Raw genomic sequence first — 23,853 nt, 5'->3', positions numbered from 1 at the left:
ATAAATGATTTACTTCCGCCCTCAATCCGAACTCCATGCCAGCGTCACGGACTGAAGACGTCACGCCTGGTAGTAAAATACATCCTCGAAAAAATAAAAGTAAACACTAGAGGTATCTAATTGCGTAAAACATCAAGCGAGGAAGAGTAATAGTACAAAGAAACTTTATCGTCGTGGATAGTTAACCCACTGGATAACACCGTTCTCATCGGTGGGAACATACGCTCCTCCGCGACGGTACCGCGCGCAGAGGACGTTTTGGTCTGCCCGTGCCCATTGCTTGAAAGGGGTATTGGGATCATCGGACCAGACGGGCTCCTTGGGGTAGATATGGCGGAGGGAAGAGAACCAGTTCTCATTAGTATCGTCTTCATCTGTTTCTGAGATTTCATCTTTGCTCTCTGCGTGCTCGTGGGCATGTTCTTGTCCGTTCTGGAATTCAATGTCTGCGGCCGCGACTAGGTTTTCAGGCTCGTCTGTGGCTCCGGGCTCGACATCTGCGCCTGATGGATTTTCAGCGGCTGGCTCCTCATGAACTGCGTCCTCTGCCGGGCCCTTGCCCGTAACAGGGGCGAGCTCTTCATCGCCGAGTTCGACGCTGGCTGTTTCGTGCGTTGCGTCGGCACCCTCCACATCTTCCATATCTTCGTCGTTATCCGTATCCTCCTGTGCGGCAGCACGGGTGGGCTCACTGTCGGGAATGCTGTATTCATCGGACGGGATCCACTCGATATCCGTATCACTATGTACCATTCCAACCCGTTCATCCTGCGATGGGGTTACTTGCGTCGTGGAAAAGGAATGAGTGTGGAAGTTGGAAAGCTGGTTCCTGAGACTGCTCGTGAAGGATGTTTTCGTCTCGGTCATTGCTCCAGACGGAGCAGCTGTCGTAGTTTCATCGATGGTGACAATCTGTGCCGCGCACGCACTTATCCCCTCCACTGTAAGGCTCCTCTTCTTGTACGTCGGCTTCGAAAAGGAGGCAGCGAAGAAATCCTCGTAACTTAGGGGTTTGGTCTCCTTCGCATGACATTCCCCAAGATAGAGAGGGTAGTCATCTAGATGCTTAATAACGAAATCATCCCATAGGAAGGACCTTTGTAGACTGCCGAGTGCTCGAAATGCCTGCAGTTTGGAGCATAATTTCGTGAAGTGACTGAAATCCCCGGCATAGGTCGGGTAGTCGTTGCAAAATTTCTCATATACTCTTGATGCTTCGATGGACTGTGCCGAGTTGATGATGTAGTTTTGGCGGCGGGAGATGATTATCTCGTCAAGTCCGATTCCTAGCTCAGATGTGGTCGGCTTGCGATCGAGCTTGCTTCGTTTTGAGGGCGAAGTGTCGTCACTATCAGGATCAATTTCGGATGCCAAACGTTTCAGCGGGAGGGTGTGAGCGGGCGCAGGTGGAGTGACTCGTGTGTGATTTTGTATACTTGGGCTGCGCCGTTCCTCTTCGGCCGAAAACATTGACGATGGAGGCAATTCGCGATAGGACGAGAAGCGGTTCGATGACTGAGAGTAGTAGGTGGAAACAGCAATAGGAACGTTCGATTCAGTGCGTTTCGGGCCTGAAGGGGTCCAGAGGGAGCTCGATTGAGATCGCGTCGGGCCTTGCGTCGGCGACGCCTGGCCGCCCAAGGGGCTATCCACACCGGGAAAACGGGAAGCGTTGTGCGTTCTGTTTGCGGGGATAGATTTTGAGGTATCCTGAGAAGTCTCCCCTTTGCTATCTCCATCATGACTGGCGTACGTATTGAGAACGCGCGACTGAGAGGAAGATTTGTCGGCTTGCGAGGCAGGTCCTGCATTGTTTAGCTCGAAGCTCAGTTCATTCTGATGGACAATTATAGAGCGCGATTTGCTAAAGACAGCTGCTGGAGTCTCCACAACCTGAATATGCCTTCTAGACTCAGGCAGAGATGGTCCTGAGCTTGGAACATCGGCTTCCAGCTGACTAGATACTCCTTGTTGTGTACTGCCACTAAATGGCTGGGGAATTGATATACTCATCGCCGAGTCGGAGCTGCTGCTATCGGAATGATTCTCGTCATCACTATCGGGTATATCAGCGGTAACAGCGTCCGTAGTTGGATTCTTGTTGGCAACTTCGCGCGACTTGGGGGAGGCGCTGGGATATTGTTCTTGTACGTCCTCGGAGGATTGGGCGATCTCATCCACGACATTGGGGGACTTGGGCCTTGTGTATGCTGCTTTGTCGCAACGCTCACCCAAGTTCTGTCTCAGTGGCGCAAGAGGTATTACTTGTGCTCTTATAGGGCTGCTATCAACTGGCAAAATGCCGCGCCTAGGCGTCCGTCCTGGGGTTGGACTCCATTCACTAACCTCTTCAGAATCTAGATCGGCTTCTGTGACAGGTGTTTCACGGCCGCTGGGACGATAATCTTCCACAGATTCTGACCTGCTGCCTGCCTTCTGGCTTCTTTGTAAGGCAGTCTTATTCCACTCGTCCAGGAGAGTTAGTGGTACGTGGCCAGAGACTGCCGGCTGCCCGGGTGGAAGCGGATACCATAAGTTCTTCTCATGTCCTAGAAACTCTTCCTGATCTTTTGGTACCGTCACGTCGATGCTCCCGATTTCTGTCATACCTTCCCATGGGTCGGCGACGTCTTGAGTAGCATCTTTCGTTGATTTGTTAGGACGGAGAGTAACACTCTCAGAAGCTTCCAGTTGAGCGTTCAATTGTTTTTCTGGTGAGTATGGAGAACCCGGTTCCTCGACCGTTTGTTCTAGCGAATATGGCTCTGCGCTTGGCCGTGAAATAACCTCTCCACCGAAATCTTGTCGAGGTGGATGATCCGTGATGATCTGAACTCCCAGTGGTCTAGGATCGGAAGGTTCGTTCATAGGCAGTGATATACTTTCAGATGACGCCTTTTCTCCAGGGGCTCCAGGGGAGTGGCGACACTCATTACCGTTCGTAGATGGGAGTCTTGTATGAAGAGAAGGCTCTGGCACTTGGGAAGCCGATAGCCGATCAAACGAGGGAGTATTCGCAGACCTTTCCCGACTTGACTGCCGATTTCCGAGGTCCTCAGATGGCATAGGGGATTCCAAAGGGTTCTTTGAGCCTGTCGTATCATTATCTGAGCCATAAGGAGGAGCACTAATATCCGCTGCATGAGAAGGCAACTGAGACAGGAGATAAGTCTGTGTAGGACGATGCAAACTGCCATTGATCACTTGAGTTGTGGGAATATCGCAAAGGCCATCATCGCGTTCTGGTTTCTTCTTTGGTTGCTTCTCCGGCTGTTGTCCGCGAGACTTGATCATGGAAAATACTTGTTTCAAGAGTGTCATTAAGGCCGGCTTCTTCCTAATCGCTTTTCCTGTTGGAGCAGTCCTGATCTTGCCTCTTTCCCATATTATATAGAACCGCTTGACATAAAGATGGACTGTGGGCTTTCCGGTCGAGTATTCATAAACCAGCTCAAAATCGACCAATTGGATATAATAGCCTCGGCACCCATCCCTACTGAGCGGCTGCCTAGGGAAAGATGTATTATAGTCCTCAAGTGATTGGCGCGATAGAATTGCATCGATCTGCATGTCCGAATCGGTCAAATTCGCTGTCGGAAAATCGCCTCCTTCGTTCCACTGCAAGCGGGCAACGGAGTTAGTGGGCTGTCCAAATCAGAAGAAATTGTAGCTTACGGCATTGATCAGGGCATGCTGTTGATCGGAGCCAGGGAAACGAAGATTGCTCCCATCATCTTCCCATTTCAGGCCGGGCCCAGGCCACCCCTTCTCTGTCTGATAGCTGGAGAGGCAGTGTTCAAGGAAGGGTGCTATCCAGATATTCGAAGCGCCCATTATGCTATTTGCTCAGAACAAAGTTCTGACAAGCTTCAAGTCTGTATGCGACATTGTATTCCGTTGCCGGTCGGATCAAGGTTGGTTCATCGGAAGTAACAGAATTCTTGTGACAGGGTACCGCGCTGGAGCGGGCTCCGTGACTCGCGGACGTGGTGGCTGAGATGCAAGCTGAGGGATGAAGCGTATCGGGGGTGCCGTACTTTATCATGAAAGCATCTGGATTTCGTCGGAAGAAACCCATTCATTTCTTCCATCCAAGATGGTACTTCAAACGCAACGACATTATGATTTGATTGACTGACCTTTCGGCCGACGCGATTCTCGCGTTTGGCATCGCCGCAAAGAAATCCACCAGCCACAGGTGCGTGCCATGCGCCACACCACGTCATTGGGCACCTGAGGCTGCAGGTGCAGAGTGTGGGCGCTGAGATACCCAATCAGGAAGCAACACTCGCCTCACCTTCTCAACGAAAGCTCCGAACCGATTGATGTCCTCGTCCTCGCGTTTGCCCGATACTGGTCCTACTGTGTGGCATCGACCGAGACACGTATCTTTGCAAAATGCGAGGTCGATCACTCGCATGGATATTCGCTGCACGAAATTCCAACTACCGAGCACTGAGCACGGCCACTGCTCCGTAGCGGGATAACATTGATGTTTGCCACCGCTCATCTGTACTAACTCGAACTTGGTGATTTATCCTCTGGTAGCCGTGACAGGGCCACTCGCTTGCTTCTCTTTCCTTCGCCGTCTTTGACAGTGACGCCAACACCGCAAAGCCGAGATGGCTTCCCAACGGTCTCAAGGGGCGTCAAGCCCATCAGCATCCTCCATCTTCCTCCCTCTCGGCCGACGAAGTTCCCGTGCGTCCCTATCGACACAGGCGGAACGAGACAGTTTAAACGCAGCTCTTGACCAGATTCATACCGCCGCCTATCAGTCGGATGCCCTCACTGTTTTCAATGAATTCGCTAGCCCTCCTGCCCCGGCGTCAGCCTCGGACGACAAGAGCATGGCCGGAGAGATTCAGGGTGGTTTAAGCGGTTTATATAGCAGGCTGCGAACCTCAGTGGGTGGAATGCGTGACATAGTGAGCGGCGCAGGGAAGTCTACCGAAGATCCATCTGCCAAACGAACGCTGCCGGAACCGTCGAATGCAAAGCGGACCCCGGATTCCATGTCCGTTGAGGCTCAACAACACCTTGGTACTCCCTCGACATTGAACTCCCCGATTTCTACTGCCCACCATTCTATCCATGACGGCTATAGCACACCTGGCGTGGCAAAATCATCAAAGGTCTCTTCCAAAGCTGCGAGTACATCCTCGAAAGCCTCCGTGGCTCCATCGGCAACAACAAAACCTTCGACTGTCTCGCTATCTAAACCCCATGGAGGTTCCGGTGCCGTGGACCCTACTGTCACTGAAGTACATGTTAGTGCGGTCAAAGAACCTGCTCGAACGATGAGTGAGACATCTCTCAACCCATCTCGACATGACCCACAAGCAGTGGAATCAAGCAGCACCGAGAACGATAATGACCCTCAAACCACGTCATTGAGCTCTTCAGGATGGAGCCAACAACGAGCACACTCTCCGGTTCTGCAACTGAAGGGTTATAACAGTTCATTTGAAACGTCAGCTAATGCAGATGCTGGGAGCAGTCATAGTGGAGGTCAAGCCCGAGACAGTTCGAGATGGCCTGATACCATGCGGAGAACTAAACGCTCGATCGATAGTGGCACCCTTCCGCACCGCGAAAAGACACATGAGGGGACGATATCCGATTCTTCAACTGCCGTACAGCCCGATGGGTTTAACGCCACTGCAGACTCCGCAGCTGACAGTCTAACCCAGTTTGCTAGCGGAGAAGATAGCGGATATACCGAAGGACGTACACCCTCCACTGTCGCTACGTCGATATCATTCCCGGATGGGGAAACTAAGTCAAAGGAGTCTTTACCGGCTCGCACCCAGCGCGACGCCACGGAAAGACCTGGTATCTCTCACTCTGGTCGGTTGCCGGGCTACCCAGCGTCCCAAGTTTCCTCAGTCAACACTGCCATGGGCTCTCCCACTATTATAACGCCTCTGAACACAAGTTTCGGCAGAAGGATCTCTCATGATGGAAATGGCCGCCGTTCGAATGCAGGGGAGGGCGTCGTATCCCAGCTCAGAAGCAGGTTGCTCAGTAAAGATTTCTGGATGCGCGATGAAAATGCCAAAGACTGCTTTCATTGCGGGGAGGCTTTTTCTACGTTCCGTCGAAAACATCACTGCCGCACCTGTGGCCAAATCTTCGACTCAAAATGCACTCTTCTCATCCCCGGCGAGAAATTCGGCCAACCAGGCACAATACGCGTATGCAAGCCTTGTGAACTTATGATCAATGGACATGACGATGATTCTTCCGATTTCTCAGACAGCGAACAAAGCCCAATCATATTCAATCCTCGAGTCTCCGAGCTCAGCATGGGGAGCTCTTCTCGCATCGGCCATGACGATGATGACGCGGCTTCAACTATTTCTCAGTCCATGGACCATGTTCTGAAGACGCCTACAATGGCGATCCCGGCGACTAGACGTGCAGGGGAAGGGCATAACCGGCGCTCTGCAGTTCTTGAGATAAGCTCCGATAGACCTTTGGCAAGGCCCACCTCCTCAAGATCTTTAAAATCTTCTTTAAATGCGCGACCCCATTCTCTAGGTCATAAGCGTCATCATTCCCGCCAACAGTTCATTCGCAACTTCAAATCTTACCACGACGAGCGGGCCCCTTTTCAACGACGCCATGCGGACGAGTCTCTATTCGAATCCAGACTTCCCGCATTCCACAAGGACAATATAATTGACCCGGATCTCGCTCAATACCTATCTGACGATGCGTCTAGTGGTGATGAGCAGCCAAATTTGTTAGCGGCAGTATCCGAGGGCAATTTATCCAAGAGTGGCGGGGATAATGAACGGACCACTCTCGGTGGCTTCCTTGCTGCTATGAAGAAGGGACGATCTGCGCTCGGGGACCGAAGCACCATTGGCTTCGGCCAATCTGGCCGGGAGTTGGACGATGGTAGCATGAGCAGCCTAAGAGCAGTCAATCTGCCCCGGTCCTCTCGCCGCCGTAATCTTAGCGTTGCGAGCAGTCTCCACCGGCACTCGCCCCGGACTTCCAAGGAGGGTATCTTCAACCCATATGATCCACATAGTTCCGGCCCAACACTGCCCTCAGCTGTGAATTCTAGTGGATTCAAAATGACTAGAAGTTCGTCAATGAGAGGCACGGGAGCTCCCCCTGTTGAAATGAATAAGGCAAGCTTACAGCATGTGCGCAAGCTCCTCCGACAGCTTCTAGACGACTCCGCGGTGCCAAATCCGAACAGTTGGGAAACGGCGCTCCTTCCAATACTGCTGAAGGCCGCCGATGATGTGGATCCAGGTGTCCAGAACGGCGATGATATGGACATTCGCCACTATATAAAACTGAAAAAGATACCCAACGGGCGACCTGGTGACACATCTTACGTTTCAGGCTTAGTTTTCAGCAAAAATGTTGCTCTTAAGAGCATGCCTCGGAGTATCGCACAACCAAAGATTCTGATAATCGCCTTCGCTCTAGAATATGCTCGCCATCAACAGCAATTTATGAGCTTGGAACATGTCATTCGTCAGGAGCAGGAGTTTCTTGAGAACCTGATCAGTCGGATATCGGCCTTGCGACCCAATCTACTACTAGTTGAGAAAAACGTCTCTGGATTGGCACTGGAGTTGCTAGACCGTGCCGGTATTGCGACCGTGTATAACGTTAAGTCCTCAGTTCTTGAGGCTGTTTCTCGGTGTACCCAAACGCGAATAATCACGTCTATGGATAAGCTTGTGACTACCCCAGTGAATAGCGAATGTGGCAGTTTTGACGTCAAGACGTATGTTTACAAAGGCCAAAGGAAAACATACATATATCTCTCTGGCTGCCGCAAAGAGCTTGGGTGTACTATTGTCTTACGCGGGGATAATCATGATGTGCTTGCCAGAGTGAAGAGAATCACCGAGTTCATGGCTTATGTTGTATACAATCTTAGGCTGGAGACCTGCGTGATGCGAGATGAGTTTGCCCAGATCCCGACGTCGCCTCAACTGGGGGTTGAAAAAAGGCTCGAAGACGGGGTACACTACAAGCCATCTCGCTCCTTAGCCACGATGCGTGATGTTTCCAACATGCAGCCGACGGATTCTGAGAATGACACTCACGGCGAGAAAACCGATACCTCTGCACCGAATAAGGTTGTTACAACTGAGGTTACCGACGTACCTGATGACGTTCCTATGCCGACTTATTATGAGGATATAGTCCGAGATCATGAAACGAAGATCCTGTCTGCCTCGCCGTTCGTTAAATTCGAACCTCCTCACCTTCTCATGCGTGCGAGGGAAATGGAACGAAGGCTTGCTTATCTGAAGCGCCTCCGGGATCAGAATCTGTATGAGGACCAGTCGTCTGAGGAAAAGATTAGGAACCTCAAGTTCAGTCTCATAACTCCGGAGATGGTTCGAGAAGCACCAAGAGAGGCGTCGCCAAAAGTAAAAGAAGTCTTACAAGCCGTCCACGACGCAGAGTACGACCGAGCATTGCACCACTACCAGACCCAGAAGCGTCAGTGGGAAGCATACATATCCGGCACTGTGGGCCTCTTCGATCCGTACGCGCACCAGAATATTGCAGTTCTCTTTAGCCTGGTCTGTACGACAACATCGATCCCATGCTCCGGCCCCGACGTTCTTGCGTTAGAGTTCTACAACGAGCACGGCGATGATTCGGTATTCGAACCGGATTGTACGGTTGGGCAATATGTTGAGGATATATGCTTGAATGCAAATGCAATTTGCACTGCGAATGGATGTGAGAAAAGAATGTTTGAGCATCATCGTCAGTATGTGCACGGTGAAGCTCAAATAAGCATCTTCACCCAACCCCATCCTTCAAAACTCAGAGGGTTTCAAGATACTATTCTCATGTGGAGCTGCTGCAAAATATGCGGCAATGAAACTCAGGTCTCCCCCATGTCTGATAGCACTTGGAAATATTCCTTCGGGAAGTATCTGGAGCTCTCGTTCTGGAGCAAGAACTTGCATGCTCGAGCAGGAGTCTGCCCCCATGATTTGCGACGTGACCATCTCCGCTACTTCGGCTTCAAAGATGTTGCTATTCGCATACAGTATGACACGATCAACCTGCTCGAGATTATTGTTCCCAGAACACGAGTTACCTGGAAGGTCGATAATGACTTGAGGCTGAAGAATGATGTTTATCAAAAGATTGAACATCGGATCACAAAATTCATACTTTCTGTTAAAGCAAGGCTGAAAAAGATAAATGTTGAGAGTGTCTTCCCGAATCTCGTCGAGGACTGCAAGAAAGAAATTGAGAACATGACCAGGAAGGTCAACGAAGATCATGCTCTCTTGATTAGGCAATTACAGGACAGGTATATGAACTCTCGTTATTGGGAGGTCATTCCTTTGAACGAGGTTATGAGGTCTGTCCAGGAAAAGGTTGTAGGATGGGACACTGCGTTCGCCGAGTTTGAGAAGAGTTTCTTCCCATCGGAAAAGGACATTAGGCGACTAGCGACTCTGCAACTGAAGAAGATATTTTTAGACAGGGATACTTCGGTCACGTCTCTTACTTCCACGGATGAGCAACCGACCACTCCGACTGAAGCTGAGAGCGAGCAAAACCAGAGCCCGCAAGGGCCCCGACCAGTCCGGCGGATGACATTATCCCCCGAGAAAGCGCAGGACGTTTTGGTCTCGGTTGTTGAGGAGCACTCAGGAGAAAAGGAAGGCACTATGCAGCTCGAGAATTCCTCCAACGCGCAGGGGATTCGTTCGGCCGCCCCATCACCAACTCTAGGGGAGAAGTTGACATCCGCATCGCAAGGGTCTCTCCACGGGGTTACTGGGGTCGAGGAGAGAAGGGAAGAGTCCTGGCCGACTTCTCACGCGGATCAGCCCGATCTAAAGTCCCTAGAAATCCCGTCGGCTAGCCCAAAAGACGCCCCGCAGCCAGCATTGGTCCATGATGATCCGAATGCTGCACCGAGAGACATCACCCATAATGAAATCACGGCGCTTACCAGTGACAAGAAGGGCGATGAGGTTGATAAATCAACTCCTAACTATCCCTCTACGCCGGACCAGAGTTTCTCATCCATTCCAAGGCCAACTGAGGGCTCCTTCCGTAGAAGCGGAAAATCTACTTCACCACCTCTTCTACGCGCCCGGTCACAGCCCGTCCAGCTGCTCAAGGACGTTGGGTATGACATACCTGGCTTCAAAGGAAACAAGGCTGGTCCGGGGAAACCGCATCGGTCCAGCGGAACCGCGAGCCCCCCACCAGAGTTTAAGCCCAAATCATCAGATAAGAAACTTTCGGAGCGTTTTGGTCTATCCGCCTTTCGAAATGGCCGAGGACCATCTCTAATACCGCGCTCAATACCTACGAAGAAGAACCGTGTTTCATCTCTGGCTAAACATTTCGAGCAATTAAGCCGTGAATTCGAGAAGGAACGCCAGCGTGAGCGGGATCAAAGAGCAGCCAAAGGCATCCACTCTCGTGCATATCCACTTGCATCTTCAAAACCAATTGTTGAGGTGTACAAAAACGTCCGCGAGGCTGTCGAGGAGCGTGAACCTTCTGGGGAGGGGGACGATCTTCTCTCACCGGTCCCACGACATCCCCTAAGAAGTCGTGATCTCGCAGGGATTCCGTCAACGGAAGAGCAAAGCACGCCTCCTTCGCCTGAGCCGTCCGCTCGTGAACCAGAAGGGGTCCACTGTGAGACCCTTGACCATACCGGGTCGGATATTGAAGCAGACGAAGGCCACAGCGACGAAGAACGTATCTCCGCCGACGGTCTTCAGGTCGCAGACCCGGGTGATGAATTATCTAAAATGTCACCAGACGACGAGCCCATGGACCTCAAGGAATTACCGAAGCATGAAAGAAGCACTCTTTTGAAGCTGTTAACGAACTTTTGGTCCGAGCGTTCGGCTAGTGGCTGGGCCCCCCTCGATTACCCACTCACAATGTCGGATCACGTCTTTGCAGACTGCAATATTATTGTGCGTGAGGATGAGCCGAGTTCGTTGATCGCATTTGCGCTAGACTCGAACGATTACAAAGACAAGCTGGCGGGTATACAGAGACGTCATGAGGAGGTCGATGAGAAGCCAATTGAGATAAATAATGGCGATGAACACCTCAATGAAGCCCGAGTGGAGCACGCCCTTCTACGATCTACTGGTACGCATCTCAAGTATCAATTCCAGGAAGGCCAGGCGAAGATGCTTTGCAAGGTTTTCTATGCCGAGCAATTCGACGCCCTACGGAAGAAGTGCGGAGTCGCGGATCGGATTGTGGAATCGCTGTCCCGGTGCGCAAAGTGGGATTCTAAAGGAGGAAAGACTAATTCGCTCTTCCTGAAAACTCTGGATGACCGATTTATTCTGAAGTCCTTGTCACCCATCGAAACGCAAGCGTTCCTCAAATTTGCTCCTGCGTATTTCCAGATCATGTCGGAAGCCTTGTTCCATGAGCTCCCATCTGCCATCGCAAAGATGTTTGGCTTCTACCAGGTGATCATCAAAAACCCTGCAACAAACACGGAGTTCAACTGGTTCCTCTTGTTGATGGAGAACCTCTTCTACGACCGCGTGCCAACACGGATTTTCGACCTGAAGGGGTCGATGAGGAATCGTAAGGTCCAGAGCACCGGTGAACGCAACGAGGTTCTCTTAGATGAGAATATGGTGGACTTCATCTACGAGACTCCTTTATTTGCCCGAGAGCACTCGAAAAAGCTTCTAAGCCAAAGCGTGTGGAATGATACGCTTTTCCTTGGACGTCAAAATGTGATGGACTACTCACTTATGATCGCCATTGACGAGAGTCGCTCCGAGTTGGTAGTTGGCGTTATCGACTGCATCCGTACATACACCTGGGACAAGAAGCTCGAGTCCTGGATCAAGGATCGCGGATTTGCCGGCGGTGGCAAGAACCGGCCCACAGTCACCAGTCCGAAGGAATATAAGAGTCGGTTTAGGGAGGCAATGGCTCGCTATGTGCTCCAGGCTCCAAGGTAAGAATGATCGTGGACTGATTTCGCCCGCTAGCTAACACTGCTCCAGTTGCTGGCATCAGTTTCAACCATCGCAAATCCAGCGATATCCGCCCATAGATATCCATGGACACTCGGATCGGCATCACTCACTGGTGGAAGCAGATGCTGCTGAAGGGCCTGCCGAAACCAGTGGCTCTTAGGTCCATGACGTCCTGTGTATAAACTACTAGCCTGATGAGGATATGAGTTTACGACGATAATGTATACATGAGCATGATACGATTGACAAGAACAAGGAGGAGGCATTCGTCTTTCTGCCTTTTGGAAGCTTAGCCTTTTTTTACTTTGATATCTCTTTCTGAGATTTTGTTGACAAAATTACGGACGGAGACTCCTACTTGTAGTGGATATGTGCTTCATATATCCTTTGTAACTGCCATGATAGTGAATATTGTTTCCTTTCCACGGGAATATATGCTGTAGATTTCTCCTCCACTGCGCTGAGTGGGTGCCAGCGAGAGACCTCTGGTCCCGATGGAGAAGGTGCTGCTGGTAACCTTCCTTGAAGTTTCCAATTATTTCGGAAGGCGCGACTGCGCGAGTTGCTCCTTCCCAATGCAAGTTCGCATCCAGTGCCTGAAGTAGGGGTAGAGTCATAATGGTTCTGTCTCTCATATTCTTGCATGGCAAAAGAAACAGAGGTGGAAGAGAAAAGACCTGGGAAAGTTCATCTGGGATCTTGGTCTTCATATGATCTCGGCAAATCATCAACCCCGTTAACGTCCCGACTTCCGCCGACAACTCGCGGTCTGCCGCGGTTCCGGAAGGGATTCCTTTGCCGCTCCCCCCTGCCAGGGACTGTCCTGCCCTTCAGGTCCTGCCTTCCTCCCTTTTCGTTTTTCTGTCTGAGAACTTCCCCATGGCATTCTCCCTGCCCGTGTCATCCGCCTTCTTCATTCAAAGCAGAGATGTGCGCGAGGAATACTCGGCGGCTATCACTGCTGAGCTACAATAACCAGCACTGACAGACACAGGTCGCACCAAGCTGAAGAATATAATGGAGTGTCATTAATCTAGCTTTATACCGTGCACCATGAACAACGACTTTCGATGGTTTGCTAATCAACGCCCAAGTCGGGAATTCGAGAAATTACTGGTTTCTTCTACCCAAGAGTAAGTCAGACACCTCTCCACATATTCCGGGAGTTGGAGCGGGTACGGGTTTCGCTCCTCGCTCGCGACATCGCACGGTATGGAATGTATCAACTAACACGAGCCCTGTAGGAGCTTGCGAGCGTGCGCGGGATCTCGAGTGTTCGTGCCCAAGCAGAGCCTGCCTACAATGACCCCCACTCCCCGATCACCGTCGATGCGGCCGGGTCTCTCAATGCGGGAAGCAATCATATCCGTGTATTAATTTACTCAGCCAGACCGAGGTTCTCTTCAACAGGGACCACACGAACGGTGTTGGTGTGACCCTGGCCACCACGCCAGCCCTGAACACAGACTATGCTGTCGCCCTTATTGATGATGCCGAGCTTGAGACCGTGCGAGATACCCCACTTGAGGCGACGGTCAACATCCTCTTGCCAGATCTTTACGTTGAAATCAGGCTTCCGCTCGGGGAAGAGGAACGGCCAGACGCCGCGGTACAAGTGAGAGTACTACGTGATAATGTCAGCACCACCTCGCAACAAATCCCACCGACACTGGACTTACCCTTGAAGCCACGGGGTTACGGGTAACCATGATGATGGGGCAAACTGGACGATACTTGGAGATCAAGCGGGCAGTGTTACCACTTTACAGGACTGTCAGCACGGCTCTTTGAGGAAACAAAGACGAGGACGGGCTCCGTACCTGGTGGTGAGGACGACAATGGCTCCAGCATTAAGTTCAAGACTGGCGCTGACCGCAGCCATGGCGATCGATTCGACGGTGTCGGTCGGACGAGGAGCAAGGTTGCGCAGCTCATCGAAAACGTTGAAGTGAGGGATGGCGACCTCAGCAAGCAGACAAGTCTCCGACATCATAGTAACCGCTTCGCAAGGGTAGTTACCCTTGGCGGTCTCACCCGAAAGCATGACACAGTCAGCACCGTCAAGAACAGCGTTAGCGACGTCGGACACCTCGGCACGAGTCGGGCGAGGGTTATATGTCATGGACTCCAGCATCTGGGTTGCACAGATGACAGGCTTGCCCTTGATGTTACACTTGGCGATCATCATCTTCTGGGCGATGAACACCTTGGGAGCGGGAATTTCAATACCAAGGTCACCACGAGCGACCATAACACCATCAGTTTCCTCCAAAATCTCGTCGAAGTTGTTGACACCTTGTTGGTTTTCAATCTTGGCAATGATCTGAATCTCCTTGCCCTCCTCACCAAGCACATCACGGATGTGACGGATGTCGCTTCCGCGACGAATAAAAGAAGCGAAGATCATGTCAACCTTGTTCTTGACACCGAACTTGAGATCGCTAATATCCTTCTCAGAAAGAGCAGGGAGGTCAACGTCGGTACCTGGTAGGTTGACACCCTTGCGAGAAGAGATGTTGCCGTTGTTCAGGCACCGGCAACGCAGTGTCTTATCGTCTACGACCTCGAGGACTTGAAATGAAAGAATACCGTCATCCACATAGATGAGCTTGCCAGGAGCAATCACTTTGGTGATGTTCTTGTAATCGAGGTACCTGCATCGCTGTGATTAGTGGGCCTGATCGCACCTCGCGAACGAAGAAATGTGGAAACCAACATGTTCTGGTCGTCGCAAGCGGTGGCATATTGCTCATCGGTGGTGATGTTGAGCTCATGGCCAGCCTTGATGGGAATGTCCTTATCTCCGACAGTGTTTCCGGTACGAATCTCGGGCCCTTTCTAGACTCTAGTCAGTTTTGCGAACGCGGAGGCTTCGGAAGACGGGTTGGGACTAACGGTATCGAGAGCAATGGCGACGGGGCGTCCGGTTTGTTGGCGCTCAGCTTCCCGGGCGTGGTCAATGACGGATTGGTGGTACTGGGCGCAAGTCAGAATTCAACTTCACCGTCAACGTGGTGAGGAAGGATTACCTCGTATGAGCCGTGTGAGAAGTTCATGCGGACAACGTTGAGGCCGGCTGTTGAGGCTGTCAGCTTGGGGTACGGCGTCTCTTTGAGTTTGTTGCTGTACCTTTGCGGAGAGCGTTGATCTTCTCCACAGAGTTTGTCTTGGGGCCTAGAGAACGAGCGCGTTGTCAGTCCGAGTCGTGTCGATTGATTTTATATTTTAGCCAGCCACAGAAGTGGCAAAACGGGCTTTCCGATCAAGGACATACCGATGGTACAGATAATGGAGGTGCGGCGGAAGTTCTTCGCGGGGACCATCTCGGTGTTCAGCTTGGAGTGCCACTCCAGCTTCATCCGATTGCTCAGATGGTCAAGGGATGAACTTGCGGCCATTTTGGATAGCTTCTCAACTATGAGAACGGGAGAGTCGATGGGAGAGTAATTGAAAGGTGAGTTTGGATGGTGAGGAGGAAAAGGGGAGGGAGCAGGGAGGAGGGAGGAGGGACGATAGGGAAGAAAAAGTGAGAGGGGAGCACCGATCGTGAGCCCGGTGAGAGACCAGAGCGGGAGGAGGGGCTCCGTCGGGGTGTGTGCCCGGCAGGGAAAATACTGTTGGCCGCCCCAACGCGGCCTTCCCTCTCCCGTTGATTTTTATCGGCCGGTTCCCTGGCGGCCGCAGTCTTGAATTCCCATTATTCATTCCATCTCGCTAAGAAAATAAGCTATCTATCTAAATGTGGTCACATTATTTGCGTTATGGAGAGCCGGCAACGCGGCGTCGCACTATCTTTGTTGCTTTTTCCAGAATCCGGCGTCGAACGTCGGCGGAAGGAATCCCAGAAACCCAGCCTGATCAGTGCCTGTATAACTCCGTAGTTGCCCATCGATATCCTCCGATGTACCTTTGGGTAGCATTTCCCCGTCATATCTTCCTAAGGTGGTCTCTGAGCGATGTGCGACCACCAATGGGTCTTCAAGGGAGATCTTATCCACTTGCCAAGATTGATAGCTCGAGTGAAGTCCATCTATGTATCCTTGCCTTTGCCAGAGGAAGTGCGCGGAGCCTGTGAGGGATGACTTCGGCTCACCACCATGCTCTGGATTGCTGGTGTGTGATTGGCCTTTCCTCCTTGCGCTGCTTCGGACATTCTCAGCGCGCTAAATGTGGCAACAGAACGCCCACCCTCACCAGCCACACTTGTTACCAATGCCCAGCATCCGCTGGGGTCATGTGAAGCAGCACGTGAGAGTTGTTCCGCCCGGACGTTTGGCTGCGGAGGAGGTCCAACCGAGTATGATGAACGATTGATAGATCTCTCTTTCTCCAGATTCGTCTCACCGAACAAACTCCTCACCGGCTTAGACCCGTCTCACATCGGTTCTATATTGCTTCTTTGGCGTGGGCATCGCTTCGAGCCTTCCCTTTCCTTTGACCCGACCCGACCCCTCGACCTCAATATGGTACGTTGTTGGCCAGGATGACTCGAACGAGTCAAGGCAGGGTCTCCCGATTCTAACACAGCCCTAGTTCGGCCGTATCACTCATTACGCCTTTGACGCTGTTCTCAGTATGTCGTTTTCCCCCCTTTTATCCATTCTCATCCCGTCGCCGCGAAGTACGTAAGCTAACATGACATGAAACCCACAGTCTCCGCCTTCCTCGCCGGCGTCAAGCGCTCAACTGGCCTCACGTAAATACCCCTTCAATCCCCCCCTCCTTCCCTCTCCATCCCTCCCTAATCACAATCTCCCGGCCCTATTAAAAAAGAACTTCCGCGAAACTAACATCTTCACCCCGCGTCGCCTAATCCCGGATTGAACTCCCGGGAGTGGTATCGCGCGGGGAACCTGACAGCCCCAGTCTCAGCTCCGACAAGATCACCGATAACAAGGACTTCAAGAAGTGGATTGATAACTACCTTGGTGTGGGCGAGTGGGTGATGGATCAGTCGGTTGCGGTGTTGAGCTCGACGAGTTACTTTGAGAGGAAGCGATGAATGAATGAATGTACATGTGAGAGTGGATATAACGCGCTTTCCTAAGGATGTTGATGTTCAGCGTTTTGCCCGGATCGACTGCTACGTCGCGTCTCCGGCTACTTCTGTGGGCAGGAGCCCTGGTCATGATTGATGGATGGGCTTCTTTTCGTGTCGTTGCCCATTGTGCAAACTGGCGTTAGGAATTGTTACTCTTATTATAATATACTGTATACCTCTAGCTTGTTTGGTTCCGGGGTAGGACTGGGCTTCTTGTTCTTGTCTTCAACCTCGGATTCGCTCCTTGAGAAGAATATGTATGCATGTATGTAGATGTAAGGTAAGCCCGTATCGGCCGGGATTTGGCCTCAACCCTTCGATTTACCATAGCTAGATAAATCAGTGCGATCCTGCAGACGATTGCTAAACACCTCAGAACTCCAAATATTTTCCGGAAATAGAACACCGTCTCTCGAGTCAGAGAAATGGTTAAAAGGAATCGCAACATCACGAGCTGGAGAAAATATTCTCCGAGAAGAAAGAAGTATCAGGGGTTTCGAAACAAGGCGGAATTTGCACATCTAGGGCGAAGATCTTGGCCGAGTGTGTGAGGGACTGGATGTGCGATGAAATCAGATCCATTGCTCGTCGCTTACCATCAACCATTCGCCTCAAACGTCGACGTGTATGTATTGCATCAGGTACGGATGAGAGCATCGATATCCACGCGTCGATAATACGTAATATGGCCCATTGACTCCCAGTAATGGGCAACAAGATCCGGCGATACGAGAATCAGCTGGGAGGGAATGAAGGTAGCTACAAAGTCAGGCGAGCCGTAGCGTTGAGGAGTTATGTTGGGGAGAACATACCATTTCTGAAGCCAAGGCCAGCGACATGACCTGTGCTCCGCACCACCCTTGCACCTTTGAAGAGAGCTTCAGTCGCGAGTCGGATCGTACCACCGGGTCCGATGTCGTCTGATTTGAATGATATTTGACCTCGCGGGACGTTGGGGTCGCCAGTGAGTTTGACAGCCTCGAAGCTGCCCTTTTGAATGATATCGTCATTTCGTGGGTCACGCGCATCATCGACATCTCCTTGATTATCTCGCTGGAGGAAGAGGAGGAATTCACACCCATGCGCAGAGTAGTCGCCTACCCAGATGCCTTGGTAAGGCTTCTCCTTGGTCGGGGTGTAGAAACTTGAGTCGACGGTGGCGTATGTTGACATGGTCTCGCGTTGTCCAGCGGTGAAGATGGGCATACCTAGGCGGAAATAGGCCCAGCGCCTGATTCGAAACGAATGTTCTGACATCTGAGTTAAGCGCCGGGGCACGCGGTTCCATTCTGACCAATGGATCTCTGGGTTACGATACACACGGTGATTGCTAGGGATCGTCGCTGGAGGCCACTGTGTCTTTTCGTCGAGGTGTTGGGGACTACACTGCTGGCAAAGCGAAAAAGCATTGAAGACGTGTTGTACCTCGACCGGCAGTGACATACGGGTTTCGGTATCGAGATATCTCGGTCGCTCATCCTGGCTCTTCTGCAGGAGAAGGACAGGATCGTCAAGCCATAAGCTCACCTTGGGCTCGAAAGCCTGAATAACAACATCGGGGTTCCACTCCCAAAAGGAGATTTTGGACGAGCGCCTTTCTGCAATCACCCGATAGGCTTCCATGACCCCTCGTCGGTTATCATATCGAGCCAAAATAAGATTCCCAGTGTGTTCGGTGTCTGAGAACCACACCTTATTCCTCGGGATGAACCAGCACGGATGATGCGTGATGTAGAGACTGCGGAAGGAGTCAAAGATCCCGGGGTCATGGATCGGGTCCGGCAAATTCGAATTGACGAGGGTCGCCCACAGGCGGTCATTGTTCGCATGCTCGGCGAGTGACCGACACGTTTCCGAGACGCGGGCAATGTCGAATGCTGGAAGATAAGAGAGAATCTCGTAGAGTAGCTCCGGAGGGAGTTGGAGGAGTGGTGTGTCCAGATTGTGGAGTGTTATACGATCTTGGTCTGTTAAAGACGGCGCCCGCTCTTCATGCGCCCCCTGGTTCTGTAAGAGAGAAGGATCTTGCTCCGGTTGCGCAAGGGCCGGTTGCCATTCCATGAGTGCGACGGCCATCAGGCCTTGATTACCACGCAAGCAGATATCGAGAGAACTCGGGGATTGTGTGTTCGTGCGTCACTCCCTCAGCGATTAATGACGGGATGAGAGGAGCGGTATAGACCCTTGAGAGGTATTGGACGCGGCATCTGGGAGAAAAGTTGTGGGTGGCACATTTATCTTCAGCGAGGTTGTGGTATCAGTGAACTTTGTGGCCGGTCCGGGCTGTGAGTGGCTCCCCTCAGATGACATCACCTGCCGCCCGAAATCGCAACCGCCAGCAAAGGCTCACTTGGCTCGGAAAGCAGCTCTTCAGGCCGTCAAACCCACAAGAGCACGACTCCTCAATCTCGATATCGAACACAGTGGCTGGGGAGACCTTGTCCCTGACGTTGTATCCTCAGGAACGACAGAAAAGATGCTCAGCCCAGTGGGGAGCATCAAGTGTTCCGCTCCCCTCGCATGATAAGTTTCCACATCAACAATCATGAATCAACCAGACAGCACAATGCACGAGGGGAACATTGGGAAGCCTCGTGATCCTGAAGCCAAAGGTTGAATGTCAAGGCTCGACCCTCCAGGCTGAAACGGCTGCCTGAGAGATCTGGCGAAGAATGTCACCTGATTGCTGCCTTGTTTACAATTTCCCGATTTGGCCGTGACGATGGCTCCATCACGCGCAGGGGAAGGCACGACTGGGCTGCTCCTTCCTTCCGTTTAGGGAAGGATCATAATAAGCTCAGGTGATCACAATCATAACAACGACCTGCAGGTAGCAGCAGGCGTTGTTGTGAGCCCCTCGTTGCCTGGTCCCTGCCGCACTATATCTACTACTGGGGTTGGTCCAGCTGTGCAACTCTCCAATCTGATTTACACATTCATCCGAAGTCACCGCAATTGTTAGGCGCCGTCATGGAAACAAGAAGCGTCCGGAAGAAAAGGTGCAATAGCTCTGGCTCAAATCCTGGGCAGCACTATCCTGTCCTGCGTGACAGGACTCGCCAACCCGATGATGCCGGTGTCTCTTCGGGTTGCGAAACTCCGCGTCCACACAAGAAAGTGCGCTTCTCGGACCCGGGCCCTCTAATTCAGCATGCTCCGGACTACTCGACGGGCCTTACCCCAGCCATGTGCCGCACATCATTTGAAGAGCAAGAGCACAACGATATATCGCAGCGAACCCCAAGTCGGCAGTCCAGGCGCCGCTCCACTCCTCTTCCGCGGGCCCGTCGAGTCACCGATAGCCAATTGCCCTCAGACACATCGCCAGCAGAGAGAGTACTGCATTTTACTCCTCTACGCCAGCTCTTGGACATGCGGACCCAGCGCAGAATCAGACGCCTCGGGTTGAGTAACGAAATTGCCAACATTGAACGCGACAAGCGAGCCGCCGCTCGGTTTGAGAAATCTCTTGATGGGTTGCTGCGCGAAAGGGATTCCTTGAAGCAGGAACTAGAGTTAGCGAAAAAGAACAGAGTATCTCTGGAAAGTCAATTCACCAGTGATGATGGGGAGTGGACGGCACCACAGGATCGGATTGAACGTTTGGAGTCTGGGAACTGCCGACTATGGGCGCAGCTGTCTTTCTCCGCTAACCAGGATTCGAACCGCGAAGCTTCAGAATCCGGCAGCTCGACGGACACAGTCCTGATAAATGAAAGCGGATTTGAAGGGGAAACTCTATTCATGTCCGACTCTCCTGATATTCGTGGAGTGGATGTACGAAACCCCATTCCAGATGATATCTCTCTCCTCAGCCCCAAGGGGTTGAGTATCGATGCCTCCGTTCAGGTATCACAACCTACTCGCAATATGGACCCCGACTTTCTCGCCCTTTCGCGAGATTTGGCGGCAGCAAAGAAAGAGAAAAACAGCCTGTTCGAAGCATGCCGTTCCCATCTTGATCTTCTTGACGGAACTGCCCTTGAGCACCACCTTCGTCGAAATTCGCCCCCTCCGGACTGCCTGGATGATATTATCCCTAGCTTAATGCAAACCCTTGCACGTGCTTCAGAGGCGACGCGTACATTGAATATCATCCAGGATGAGCTTTCCACCCTGGGGTTTAACGGGGCAAATGCAGTCGAGCGTGTAGAAGAATTGCGCAATCGATTTCGCGCTGCCCGGCTTCAGCTAGAGCGCGCAGTTCCTGGAGAGACTGCCGACGCCGGCTTGGAGGATGGAAATTCCACTCTCAGTGCGTTGATCAAAAGAGTTGAGGCACTCGTCAAAGACCTGGGTGAGGAGCGGACGCGGCATCAAGGCTCGGCTGATCGTGAAAGGGCTCTACGGGGACAGTTTGATGCTCTCCTAGTCCGGTACGACGCTGCGTCAAGGAAGATCCAGGATTTGGAAGAGTCCATTTCGTCATCTGCCGGGGATATGCTTCATACGAGGATGCGGATGCAGGAACTCGAGCGTGAAGCACAGGAGCAAGTTATTGGCATTGAACGGCTGAACGCTGCCCTTAGCAAATACCACGATGAAGTTAAAGGGTTAGAAAATCTTGTTACAACGCTAGAGGATGAGAAAATCCAGCGCGTCGGGGCGCATAACCGGCAACTAACCGAGCTGGAGCAGAAGTTTGCAAAGGAAGAACAGGCCCGTTGTGCCGCTGATGCAACGATTGCCGAGCGAGAAAAGCAAATCCACGAGTTGAAAGAAGTTATTGAACAAAACGAGATACAATTTTGCGACCTAACGGCCAGAGTCGAGACGATCGAGCGAGCGCGCTCCGAGGCGGTAGAAATCCTGGAGCGAACCACCGCGGAGCAAGCTCTGAAGCACGACCAGGAGCTGGGGCTCATGAACGTTCGCGTTTCTGAGCTGAACACGGCGCTGGAAACGGCGAAAGCGGAGGCGGAGAAGCTCCGTCTCAGCAATGCAGGACTGGAGGAGCAGCTGCGCCTAGAGGTCGAATCGAGGGACCGCCTTTTGGACCACTGGGCTGCAGAGCAGACACGCGCGTATACATCCATGAAAGCCATGGTCAATACCGAGCGTCGAAAGGCGAAGGTACGAGCCGCGAATTGGGAGTTGAAGTCGGACGAACTACACTCCGACAGCATGGGAATCGGAAGTGAGCCAATCACCCCGGTGAGCATGACGCGGTTCGTTGACGTGGAGGTTGGCCGTGGAAAGCACAGGAGGAGGCTCGACAGCGGGATTGGAATTCTAACAGAGGACGAGTTTGAAGAGGATGTAGACCAGCAGCTGCTTCCTTCCGACCCGGCCGATCTTTGACTTGTTTTGTTTGCCAATCTAGTGTCAATTTGCTTGTTTACATAGACAGGTGTACTTAGTGATCAAGGCTCTCTCTTTTGCATACGGTTGATTCTTGATGGCAGCTTGGCCCAGAAGACCAGCCTATCTTATCGGACGAGCAATGACGTCAAGCTCGGGCAGATATTGGCCAAGGTCCACGGTGTATCAAGTCCTTGCTTGATACGTTGAACCACCTTGCACATCATGCCAGGATCAATAAAAGCCAATTATCGACTCAAAGTCACCGCAGGAGGCGACTATGATCCCACTACGCACCAGGATGTCCCAGTAAACGAAGCTCAGACACTCCGAATTGACAGCAGGCACGCGTCTACAAATCTAAGCGTCCGGATCCAGAACTACACTGGTAACATCTCTCCAGCGTGTTGAGAGCACATTGCTAAGCAGCATCCCAGGATTCCCGGACCATGCCCCCCAAACAAACCGCTACTTCTCGCACCCCCTCCATCATAAAGACCAGTACTCGATATCCTTCGCAATAGCCTTCAAACACCCCGTTAACGGGAATGACCTCCTCTTCGGCAACGACTTCGACCGTCCCATCCGCGATAGGCTCCCACCCGGCTTCAATGCCGCCCTCCGTCTTGTACAATGGACCATCGACCCCTCGCTTGATGGGGACGCGTATGCGGATAAGCCGTACATGTATAGTCCGGCGGTAGCGACGTGGAATCAGTTCCGGATCGGAGATAAGATCAACGGCGGTCAATTGCCCGATGTCCACAATCTAGTCATTGAAGAAGGTGCAGAAGGTGAGGGCGAAAGTATTCGCGACGAGAAGGGGATCCCTGGAACCGTTCAGGGGCGGAGAGCGCATTTTCAGAGTGAGGATACTCGGAAGGCGTGGGAGTTCGAGGTGGGCAGAGTGTATTTTGCAGATTTTGGCAACCGGTATCTGGATTTCAATGGTACCCATCCTTCCTGTTACTTCTCTCTCCGTTCCCCTTCAAGCCCAGCCATAGATGGTTGACTAGTCTTGGTCCGGGTGCTTACGAGGATACAGATTTTACTCTTCGTCTCCCTGGCTTCAGTATAAACGCCTTACACTACATTGACGAGGACACGCATACGCTGCGGTATGTGTTGAAAAATCGGGTGACGGGGGAGGTGTATTTTGTTATATTGTTCTCCTTGGTTCTGTTGTCGGATGAGGATCAAGGTCAAGGCTCTTCTGAGCAGTCTGATAAAACTGGGAGAGAGACAAAAGGAGGTAGATTTGATTGGGAGGAGGAGCCTTCTGCTGCTGATGTTGAGTAGACTTCGAAAATAGAAACATGTATCTGGTGGCCTTGATGTGGGAAATGCCATATGAAGACTGTCTCTCTGGAAAGCTATATATCCAGGAGTTCATTTGGACGTAACTCAGTTCGCAAGAGGGCCCTAATATAACTTTACGAGCTCCTGTTCGTGTTATGTTCGGCTTAAGCGTCACGGTTATGCCAAGGGAGACGGGGGCTCAGAGAGAGGGTTAGGGTC

At 51.9% G+C, this 23,853-nt stretch overlaps 8 protein-coding genes across 8 annotated transcripts; 4 read left to right on the top strand and 4 right to left on the bottom strand.

Annotated features, from left to right (window-relative positions):
- Positions 1-45: 45 nt before the first annotated feature.
- On the bottom strand, positions 46-4,162 carry BJX67DRAFT_235626 (uncharacterized protein). The gene is made up of 2 exons (XM_071026004.1): positions 3,676-4,162; positions 46-3,618 (listed from the first exon to the last, which is right to left on the bottom strand). The coding sequence occupies exons 1-2, from the start codon at positions 3,832-3,834 to the stop codon at positions 166-168; spliced, it is 3,612 nt and encodes a 1,203-aa protein (XP_070882804.1). The 5' UTR covers positions 3,835-4,162; the 3' UTR covers positions 46-165.
- Positions 4,163-4,317: 155 nt separating this feature from the next.
- BJX67DRAFT_390353 (1-phosphatidylinositol-3-phosphate 5-kinase FAB1) lies at positions 4,318-12,153 on the top strand. The gene has a single exon (XM_071034628.1). The coding sequence runs from the start codon at positions 4,623-4,625 to the stop codon at positions 11,973-11,975; it is 7,353 nt and encodes a 2,450-aa protein (XP_070882803.1). The 5' UTR covers positions 4,318-4,622; the 3' UTR covers positions 11,976-12,153.
- On the bottom strand, positions 12,078-13,046 carry BJX67DRAFT_235520 (uncharacterized protein). The gene is made up of 2 exons (XM_071026003.1): positions 12,352-13,046; positions 12,078-12,271 (listed from the first exon to the last, which is right to left on the bottom strand). Exons 1-2 carry the CDS (start codon positions 12,719-12,721, stop codon positions 12,180-12,182), a joined length of 462 nt encoding a protein of 153 aa, XP_070882802.1. The 5' UTR covers positions 12,722-13,046; the 3' UTR covers positions 12,078-12,179.
- Positions 13,047-15,561, bottom strand: BJX67DRAFT_235305 (pyruvate kinase CDC19). Its single transcript, XM_071026002.1, has 8 exons — positions 15,268-15,561; positions 15,123-15,167; positions 15,023-15,069; positions 14,889-14,969; positions 14,710-14,831; positions 13,814-14,647; positions 13,673-13,754; positions 13,047-13,617 (listed from the first exon to the last, which is right to left on the bottom strand). Exons 1-8 carry the CDS (start codon positions 15,389-15,391, stop codon positions 13,372-13,374), a joined length of 1,581 nt encoding a protein of 526 aa, XP_070882801.1. The 5' UTR covers positions 15,392-15,561; the 3' UTR covers positions 13,047-13,371.
- Positions 15,562-16,090: 529 nt separating this feature from the next.
- Positions 16,091-16,693, top strand: BJX67DRAFT_384353 (DUF1748 domain-containing protein; the record flags this gene model as incomplete). Its single annotated transcript, XM_071033647.1, has 4 exons — positions 16,091-16,106; positions 16,173-16,459; positions 16,527-16,566; positions 16,647-16,693. The coding sequence occupies 4 exons, from the start codon at positions 16,091-16,093 to the stop codon at positions 16,691-16,693; spliced, it is 390 nt and encodes a 129-aa protein (XP_070882800.1).
- Positions 16,694-17,576: 883 nt separating this feature from the next.
- On the bottom strand, positions 17,577-19,223 carry BJX67DRAFT_235217 (F-box protein). The gene is made up of 2 exons (XM_071025999.1): positions 17,847-19,223; positions 17,577-17,793 (listed from the first exon to the last, which is right to left on the bottom strand). The coding sequence occupies exons 1-2, from the start codon at positions 19,108-19,110 to the stop codon at positions 17,672-17,674; spliced, it is 1,386 nt and encodes a 461-aa protein (XP_070882799.1). The 5' UTR covers positions 19,111-19,223; the 3' UTR covers positions 17,577-17,671.
- Positions 19,224-19,793: 570 nt separating this feature from the next.
- On the top strand, positions 19,794-22,529 carry BJX67DRAFT_235215 (uncharacterized protein). The gene has a single exon (XM_071025998.1). The coding sequence runs from the start codon at positions 20,005-20,007 to the stop codon at positions 22,333-22,335; it is 2,331 nt and encodes a 776-aa protein (XP_070882798.1). The 5' UTR covers positions 19,794-20,004; the 3' UTR covers positions 22,336-22,529.
- On the top strand, positions 22,449-23,851 carry BJX67DRAFT_235200 (DUF1769 domain-containing protein). The gene is made up of 3 exons (XM_071025997.1): positions 22,449-22,723; positions 22,773-23,285; positions 23,381-23,851. Exons 1-3 carry the CDS (start codon positions 22,561-22,563, stop codon positions 23,632-23,634), a joined length of 930 nt encoding a protein of 309 aa, XP_070882797.1. The 5' UTR covers positions 22,449-22,560; the 3' UTR covers positions 23,635-23,851.
- The last annotated feature ends 2 nt before the right edge of the window (positions 23,852-23,853 follow it).

This window comes from Aspergillus lucknowensis (assembly GCF_044049455.1).
Source record: "Aspergillus lucknowensis strain CBS 449.75 chromosome Unknown BJX67scaffold_47, whole genome shotgun sequence".
Classification (NCBI taxonomy): domain Eukaryota; kingdom Fungi; phylum Ascomycota; class Eurotiomycetes; order Eurotiales; family Aspergillaceae; genus Aspergillus; species Aspergillus lucknowensis.
The sequence above is the reverse complement of the archived record's forward strand: the minus strand, read 5'-3'. Positions and strand labels throughout refer to the sequence as shown.